Raw genomic sequence first — 9308 nt, forward strand, 5'->3', positions numbered from 1 at the left:
TTCATTTTGTCCCAAGAATTAGGAATCAGATGTCTCTGTTCATCCGGTAGAGTTTTCCAGAATTCCAAATTCCAGTTTGAGGGAACTCAAGGGTGTTCAAAGTGACAGCCTGCTGGTGAGCTGCTACACTGGCTCTAAGAAATAATCAGTTTTTAAAGAGCTGTCCTTCGTGGCATTTTACCTTTTCTTTAGTGTAAATATGCCCATCACGGCCAATATCAAGGACCTCTGTGAAGGCACTGTGTGCCCAGGTGGGAGTCATGGATACACTGTCTTTCACATGTGAGTGTGATCCAGCTACTGACACACCTCACTGGTGACCCCAACATGCTTGTATGCCTTCTTCTATTTTATTTTTCCACTTTCTTTTATAAGTAGACTTGGTCCAGCATGGAGCCCAACACAGGGTCTGTAACATGAACCTGAGATCAAGACCTGAGCCAGATCAAGAGTCAGATGTTCAATGGACTGAGCCACTCAGTGGCCCCTCCTTCTATTTTAAACATTCATTTTATTTATTTATTTATTTATTTATTTATTTATTTATTTAGAGAGTAGGGGAACATTTATTTTATTTATTTGAGAGAGAGAGAGAGAGAGAGAGAGAGAGTAGGGGAAGGGGACGATGGTGAAGCAGAGGGAGAGGAAGAGAGAGAGTCTCAACCTGACTCATCTCTGAGCATGTTCACTGACACAGGGCTCAATCTCAAGTCACTGAGATCATGATCTGAACCAAAACCAAGAGTCAGACACTTCACTGAGTCACCCACCAATGTGCCCCTTCTTCTAGTGCCCAGAGTCTCCTTGGACTTGGGAATGTGGGCCCTGCTGACCCTTTTGCCTTTCTCCCTTCACAATCCCAAGGGTGAGTAAGCATTCTTCACTCATCATTCCTTACAGGTGTTTTTCCCAAATCTCTATTTTTCTTCTGCTCAAAGGTCAGCTTCCATCAACTTCCTTCACTCCACCATGAGATATGGAAACACAGATTTCATGGACACTTCCATGAACACCAGCACCTGCCTCTTTTGTCTCCATCTGTAAAACACCTGACTATTGGACAATGCGACTGTTGCCTGACACCCTCCTCACTGCTTTCCTTCTGGAACTCACAGTACCCAGTGTCCTTCCTGTTCCCCAGATATCTGCAGGCTTTCATTTCAGTCTGTCTGTTTTGCACCTCACAAAGCATCCTCAGCATTGTCTTCCAGTTTCATGTTCTGCTCTTCAGCTGTGTCTTCTCACAGATGAAACAAGTACTTGCATTCTGTTATATCAAAGATTTATTTATTTTTATTATGTCCAGTTAGCCAATATATAGTACTACATGTTGGCTAAGTTTTTATTATTATTATTATTATTTTACCTCTAGAGTATATAACTAGTGCATTTCCAATTTCTACCTTTTTCCACAATATAACTTCTGTTATTATTTCAAAAATCCAATGTTCACTTTTTCAATATTTCATGTGCTTAAAGGAAAATGAGTTTCTCATATTCTGGCTGTTCCACTGGACTATGATTGATGACTCTGCACACAGTCTTCCATAGCACTCCTTATCACATTGGGGCCACTCTCTGATGTCCCTTCCTGTTGGACACTCACTTCCCACACCCCTGAGTTCCAGACATAGTTGCTCCCAGAGCTGTCCTGAAGCTCAGGACTGTAAGGAGTAGATGGTCACAGCTCCAATTACCCCTTGGCATCCATCTTCCAGCTTAGAAATGGAGCTTGGATGTGTCTGGCAGGGATGGCTCCCATGGGGAGCCACACACTCTTACATGGGCAAGACACCACTGGGGGTGGTGCACTGGATGGAACCATTCCACACACATACACAGAGGATGCGGCTCAGTGCTGACCTCTGGGCTGGGTCAGTGGGCATAGACATGTCAGTGCCCACTCCACACAAGGTGGAAGGGTCACTACTTCCATAGTCAGCCAGAAACTGGATGCCCTTCCTGCCTGTGAAGACCTGGCCACCCACCTGACCTCAGAGAGGCAGAAATCAAATTTGACCACCCCCAACTTGACCCCAGGCACTGGCGGTCACTCAGCTTTGGCCTCTGTTCTATTGAAGTCCCCTGAATTCCAGAAACGTTTGTTTCTCTTTTCTGAAATAGGCTGTTGTCAATAATTTCAGACACATAAATAGCATTTCTGAGTGCTAATAGCTCATGGGGTCTCTTGAGAGATGCATCACTGGTCCACTTTCATTGTGGGATCTGACACATGGACCTCTTTGGTCTTAACCACACCCCTCTTAATCAGGTCAGGAATCTAACAAGATTCTTCCCATCCACATTCCAGGTCCCACTGACCCCCAGAACCACACTGAGAGTGGGGTTTAGGATAGGCTACAGACCAGGTCACTGTGCTCAAGATCGCCTGGGCTGTGGACACTGGAGTAGTAATGACATGAGAATCAGCTCTGTCTCCCATATCAGATCACTCACCCAAGTATTGTTCCCTACAGCTTACAGGCAAGACCCCAGGTGGGGAGCACAACTCTGCCCCTGCAGCAAGGGGCGCTGAGGAGCCAGGAGGGACTCACACAGGTATGTGCCCATGAATGGGGTGTGGACCATGCCACAGGAAAATAGAGAAGTCCTTGGAGGCTGTGACAAAAGGAAGCCCACACTCCGGGGCCAGGAAAGGGGCCGTGTTTCCTTCCCTAATTGCCCGTATTTCTCCTCTGGGCTCATTGCCACCGTGACCTTGACCTGGACCATTCAGAGACATCACATGTGTGTCTGTGCTGACATGAGCTCCCCAGCACAGCAGGAGCCCATGTCCCCTGCAGCGTCTCTGAGTCTGGGGACCCATCCATGGTGAGGATCAAGGGTTGTGGGGATGAAGGAGACCCATGAGGGAGGTTCTGGGAGGGAAGGACCTGCCCTGTTCCCCTCACCTGGATGGGGCATCTCAGGAAGACTTGGGGTCCCCCTGCTGCACTGTCATGGACACCACAGCCAGTCTAGGCCTGGGGAGGGGCCATTCCCCTTCCTGTGAGGCTGCTGATGTGACAACCCTGTGACAGGCAAGATTGGCCTCCGTGTGGCCACACCCTGTGTGTTTGTCTGTCCTGTGGTCACAGTGGGCTCTCCGTCTTCAGAGCCAGAACCAGAGAGAGGAGACGCCATGACCCCTACCCTTACGGCTCTGTTCTGTCTCGGTGAGATCTGAGGAGGGGAAGGGACACCCTAGTCTAGGAGGGACATGCCCCACAGACAGGTCATGATCTCTTGGAGACTCCAGGCACAGGAGGCTCATGGGGAGGAGGGGATCTGCTAGGATTTGGAGCAAACCTCTCACAGGGACTCTCTTCCAGGGCTGAGTGTGAGCCCCTGGACCCAAGTACAGACAGGTGAGTCTGTCCCCAGGGGTCCCAATCCCACCTCCTCACTGGGGACAGGAGTCACCCACCAGGAAGTGGGGGATGGAGACCAACAGCTCTGGGCTGACAGAGTGGGACGTCTGGGGGTTTGGTGCTGAGATGGGACCTGGGGGTGGGGAAGGTCTGTGTCCCAGCCTCTGTTTCCTTCCAGGGACCCGCCCCAAACCCACCATCTGGGCTGAGCCAAGCTCTGTGATGCCCTGGGGGACACCGGTGACCATTTGGTGTCAGGGGAGCCTGAAGGCCCAGGAGTACCGCCTGCGTAAAGAGGGAGACTCATGGAACTGGGACTCACAGAAGCCGCTGGAGCCCGGGGACAAGGCCAAGTTCTCCATCACACACATGACAGATGTACATGCAGGAAGATACCGCTGTGACTATCTCAGTCAGACCAGCTGGTCAGAGCCCAGTGACCCCCTGGAGCTGGTGGTGGTGACAGGTGGGAGCCCACTCAGAGTCCCAGCCCCAGGCTCTGCCCTCAGGAAGGGGGAACTCTCAGGGGTCTCCCTAACACAGCCCAGCCTGGGGATAATGTGAGGGTCTAAGCCCCATTTAACACCACCCCCTCCTCCTCTCCTAGGATCCCAGGACAAACCCAGCCTCTCAGCCCTGCCCAGCCCTGTGGTGACCTCAGGAGGGAACGTTACCCTCCAGTGTGCCTCATGGATGGGAATCCACAGGTTCATCCTGATGAGGGAAGGAAAGCGCCAGCCCTCCTGGACCCTGAACTCCCAGGCAGCCCCCCGTGGGGGAACCCAGGCCCTCTTCCCTGTGGGCCCCGTGACCCCTAACCACAGGTGGACATTCAGATGCTATGGCTATTACAGCAACACCCCCCAGGTGTGGTCGTACCCCAGTGACCCCCTGGAGCTGCTGGTCTCAGGTGAGAAAGTCTGACTGGTGCCCCATCCATGTTTTGAGGAGCAAGACAGTTAACAGGGACTCTGCTCCCAGGGAGCCCCAATGAGAGGGTGGGTGAGGGGACCACAGGGACTCGCAGGTCAGAGTCACGGAGGTTGACAGACAGTGAGACCCGGGGGTCAGAACAGGAGAAGGGGAGGCTTGGGGAGACTCAGCCCCTGCTATCCATGGCTCGTCTCTCCCAGGTGTGTCGGGGAAGCCCTCCCTCCTGACCCAGCAGGGCCCTGTTGTGACCTCTGGACAGAGCCTGACTCTCCAGTGTCGCTCTGATGTTGGCTATGACAGATTCGCTCTGTCCAAGGAGGGGGCACCTGACCCTCCCCGGCAGCTTGGCCGGCAGCCCCAGGCTGGACTCTCTGGGGCAGACTTCCCCCTGGGCCCTGTGAGACCCTCCCACGGGGGCCGGTACACATGCTACGGTGGACACACTCTCTCCTCCGAGTGGTCGGCCCCCAGTGACCCCCTGGACATCCTGCTTGCAGGTGAGGGCTTATAGCATCAGTCAGGACCCCAGATTCTGCACAGGTCCTACCCCGGGATCCCCAAGTGGTGGTGGCCAGGACCAAGGCTGTGGGGTCCCCAGGGAGAGAGAGACAGAGAGAGACAGGGGATGGGATGGCACAGACTTGGAGGACACAGACAGACGCACTTCAGAACAAGGATTGGACAGCCCCTCACCTGCCCTTCCTCTCTCTAGGACAACTGCCTTTCACACCCTCCCTCTCGGTGCAACCAGGACCTACAGTGGCCCCAGGAGAGAATGTGACCCTGCTCTGTCAGTCACGGAGCTCTGTGGACACTTTCCTTCTGTCCAAGGAGGGGACAGCCAATCCCCTGCTGCGTCTAAAATCACAGTACCGAGCTGGGCAGCACCAGACTGAATTCTCCATGATTTCTGTGACCTCAGCCCATGGGGGGACCTACAGGTGCTACGGCTCTGCCAGCACCACCCCCTACCTGTTGTCACAGCCCAGTGACCCCCTGGAGCTGCTGGTCTCAGGTGAGTGGCCCTGACCCTGTCCTGTCTGAGCTCTGTCAGCTCAGGACCCACATCTCAGGTAAGCCTGACACGATAACAAACATGGGGTTCATGGGGTCTCCACAGAGGAGGGTCCTGCCCTGGAGATGTTGGGAAGATCCACAGTGTGCACCCGGGTCCCCCATCCTGCAGTCTCAGCAAGTAAGGAGTAGGGGCTGCGTGGGGGGTGAGTGAGGATGATGGTGAGTGGACAGCGCCTCCCACTTGCCTCCTGTCCCTCCATAGCTGAATCCAATCCGTGGTGTCAGCCCCACAATACTGTGTCCAGGACAGAAGCCTCCGCACCTGTGGACACCCCTCGGCTGCCCCCGTGCTCATCTGGAGGTCTCCATGCTCCTTGGTGAGCACCTGAGACCTGGGAGTGTCAATCCAGGCTCACAGGAGTCTCCAGAGAGGCTGCACCCTATGTCCATATGCAGCTGGTGACCACTCTGCATTGTGTGTGGACGCTGATCCAGTGTCCCTGTGTCTGCTTCTCACACCTTCTAGAGCAGCACCTGCAGATGAGGACAAAGGGAACTCAGGTGACAGGGACGCCAGACTCAGAAACCAGTCCTCCTTCTCCTGTGTGCATTGGGTTAGACTGGATTCACAGGGTCCTTGTGGGGAACAAGCTCTGGGCACTCCTGGGTCTTAGCACATTTTCAATGAGTCTCATTTATCTTTTTTGTTTGTTTATTGGTTGGTTGGTTTATTTAACTTATGTAGCTCTTCTTCCCATCTCGATCCACACTGCATGCAAGTAATAACGGTGTTCCTATGACCCAGTGACTGACCATCACCTTTTGTGGATACATATTTATGTCTGTTGTAGATGTATGCACACAGATATCTCTCTCTCTCTCTCTCTCTCTCTCTCTCTGTGAGTGTGTGTGTGTATGTCTAGCACTGTGGTATCTGTAAGTATTTGAAGAATGAATTAATGAACATAACCAAGGAGGAATACTGTAGGTATAGAATAAAGTGCTGACCCTGAAGGAAGGGAGCTGGTTGACATGGAGGGACAGGGACCTGGCCCCAGACATCGGCCCCTCTGTGCTCCTGACAGTCAGGAGCCCTTGGCTCCAGCCCCTTGTCCATGGATGCTGCTGGGACCTCGGCTACTGAATAAGTGGGAACTGTCATCTGCAGGGACATGAGCCCAGGAGGTCTTGTGTCCCAGACAGAACAGAGAACATGCGAGGACATGATGATTTCTGTGCTGGGAGGCCATTTTTCTCTGCAACCCTGAGCTGGTGGGGCACAGCCAGAATCTATCCCGAGTGACTCAGAAGCATACTCTGAAATCAAAGAGAACAAGGAGGCTGAAGGAATCCAGTGAGGAGAGCAGAGGAAAGCCCTCTAGTGCAGAGAAGGGCTAGTTCAGAAACTGTACAAAAACCACATAATGACAGGCTGAGGATAGAGACACAGAGCAGAGGACAGGCGGGACAGGGGTCTCTAGCTCCTTCCATCTGCTTCCATCTTCCCTGCAGAAGCCACTGGCACCGTGAGCCCACCCCAAAACAACTCAGACCCCAGCAGTGGTGAGTAGGAGAAAGTCCCAGTGATGGTTCTGGTGTGGAGGGGGTGTCCTGTCCGGGGGAGGCAGGTCCCCTGGGTGGACATGCAGGATATGGGTGATTTGGCTCCTCTCTGACATCGGCAACCTCTCTGTCCTCATTCCTAGCCTCAGACCCCAAAGATTACACGGTGGAGAATCTGACCCGCCTGGGCGTGGCTGCCTTGATCCTGGTGGTCCTTGGGATTCTGCTGCTAGAGGCTCAGCACAGCCAGAGAAGGACCCCAGACGCAGCCAGGAGCTAAGCATGAGGGGGAGCAAAGCCACCACTCCCTGTGGCAGAGCTGTGGGCATGCATCCCAGGTGCCCAGAGGGATCTGGAGGAAAGCCTGCAGCTCATGGTCGCTGATCTGTCTGCTGACAACATCAAGGGGGAGCATGGTTCAGGTGCAGGACATGTCTGGGCTGCTCCCTGTCCAGGACTCGTCCCCCTTGACCTGTGGTGCTTTCCCTCCTGCATTGTTGGACATCCTGGTCTTGCCCCTCCTTCCTCATCCCTGTGAGTTGAGGGTTCGTACCACAAGGCAGGACTGGTTCATACCTTCCAACAGCGGCAGCTCTGGTCCACCTTCATGGGATACATTTTCCTTCATTTTCCATTTCCACCTTCCCTGATGTCCACTACTGCCCTCCATCCCTCAGCCAAAAACACAGACTCTGTTTTCATAAGTAAATAAGTGGGTGAAAATCAGGTCCACATTGGAACAGATGAATCCAAAACCATTCCCTGAACCCTCTCTAGACTCACAGAGCTCTTCTGTCCTCATGCGCCAACACGTGGTGGAATCTTCCAGAAACAACATCAGTTTGAGTGAGCTCAGGGGTGTTTGAGGTGAAGTCAGGTAGGAGCTGCTACACTGGCTCCAAGGAATAAATGGGTTTTCCTTTTTTTTTTTTTTAGTTGTGATTTGGGCGCCTTTGAATTTCATTCTGTGAGGCACCTGCCTTGGGCTCAGGTCATGATCCCGGGTCCTGGGATGGAGTCCTGTGTTGGGGGACCGCTGCTCAGTGGGGAATCTGCTTCTCCCTCTGTCCCTCCTTCCCGTTTGTGTTCGCTCTCTGTCTCTCTCTCTGTTTCTGTCTCTCTCTCAAAAATAAACAAATAAAATCTTTAAATAAATAAATAAGTAAATGAATGTACGAATGAAGATAAAGTTGTGTGTAACCGTCCCTCAGAACAAGGTACTGACCATACAAGCTTGATCATGGACCAGCAGGGGCGCCTGGGGAGAGGATGATACACGTCCTTGCAGTGGAGCAGCTGAGGTCACCCGCCTGCTCAGGGCGGTACTTCTGTTTTCTCCCCTTCTCCAGAGATCACCTGTAGTTAATTAGATGATTCCTCCAAATGCCTTTACTCAACCACTAACCCCATCCTGCTTGGTCAGGCATATCTGGTTTATCTATATCTGCTTCCTCCTTTGTTGATTGTTATCTCGTATCTAACAAATAAGGGACTGAGGAGTTGTTTTGGGCTGCAGTCTCCGCACCTGCCGACCCCTGCTCCCACTCTCTGGAAGCGGACTTGTTTGTGCCTTGTTCTTCCCCCAAGTGCCGTTGGGAAGTGGCAGTTGTCATTGTGGCTTCTGCCTGTTTCCTTGCATGTTTATGTAAGGTAAGTTATGAAATACTTCATAATTGTATACATTTGAGCAAGCATTTAGCGTAAAAATTGATTTTGTGCACTCACCACATCTTAGGAATAGATTTGTAAATCTGATAAACTTATGCAGATTTTTTGTTATTTAGTCACCACACAGTACATCATTAGTTTCTAATGCAGAGTTCCATGATTCATTGTTTGCATACAACACCCAGTGCTCCCTACAACCCGTGCCATCCTGAACACCCAACACCAGGCTTACCCATCCTCACCTTCCCCTCTAAAAACCTCAGTTTGTTTCTCAGAGTCCTCATGGTTCATTCCCCCTCTGATTTACCCGCTTCATTTTCCCCTTCCTTCTCTCGATGTCCTCCATGCTATTCCTTATGTTCCACATCAGAGTGAAACCATATGATCATTGACTCTCTCCGCTTGACTTATTTCACTCAGCATAATCCCCTCCAGTCCCGTCCATGTTGACTCAAAAGTTGGATATTCATCCTTTCTGATGGCTGAGTGATATTCCATGTATATATGGACCACATCTTCTTTTAATAGTGACTCTGAATTAAATGGGCCTAATCCTCCAATCAAAAGAGACAGGGTATTGTTGGGCTGGCAGATAGAAAGGGCTACTTAAGATAGCGAAAGTTCCCGCCACAAAACCTGAGCTCAGACAGGAGAACAAAGACCCAAGCAGGAATCTGAAAACCCCACCCCCCGCCCGGGGCTCCCGTGGACCAATAGGACCCTGACAAGCGGGAATCTGAGACCCCCCGCCCCGGG

General features: G+C 52.1%; 1 protein-coding gene across 4 annotated transcripts in view; it reads left to right on the forward strand.

Moving 5' to 3' along the window:
- LOC125088827 (leukocyte immunoglobulin-like receptor subfamily A member 6) overlaps positions 1-7434 on the forward strand; it is a 152484-nt gene extending 145050 nt beyond the window's left edge. Inside the window, exons 1-8 of one of the 4 annotated variants that reach the window (XM_047710359.1) lie at positions 3128-3176; positions 3333-3368; positions 3550-3837; positions 3979-4281; positions 4505-4801; positions 5017-5319; positions 6834-6887; positions 7001-7434. In XM_047710359.1, coding sequence (XP_047566315.1) covers positions 3143-3176; positions 3333-3368; positions 3550-3837; positions 3979-4281; positions 4505-4801; positions 5017-5319; positions 6834-6887; positions 7001-7164 — 1479 coding nt within the window. In that variant the 5' untranslated portion in view covers positions 3128-3142 and the 3' untranslated portion in view covers positions 7165-7434. Of the gene's footprint in view, positions 1-3127; positions 3177-3332; positions 3369-3549; positions 3838-3978; positions 4282-4504; positions 4802-5016; positions 5320-6833; positions 6888-7000 lie in introns of those variants that run through there. The other 3 variants (XM_047710355.1, XM_047710350.1, XM_047710354.1) reach the window with 3 other exon arrangements.
- Positions 7435-9308: the final 1874 nt, after the last annotated feature.

The sequence above is a fragment of the Lutra lutra genome, chromosome 17, assembly GCF_902655055.1.
Source record: "Lutra lutra chromosome 17, mLutLut1.2, whole genome shotgun sequence".
Classification (NCBI taxonomy): Eukaryota; Metazoa; Chordata; class Mammalia; order Carnivora; family Mustelidae; genus Lutra; species Lutra lutra.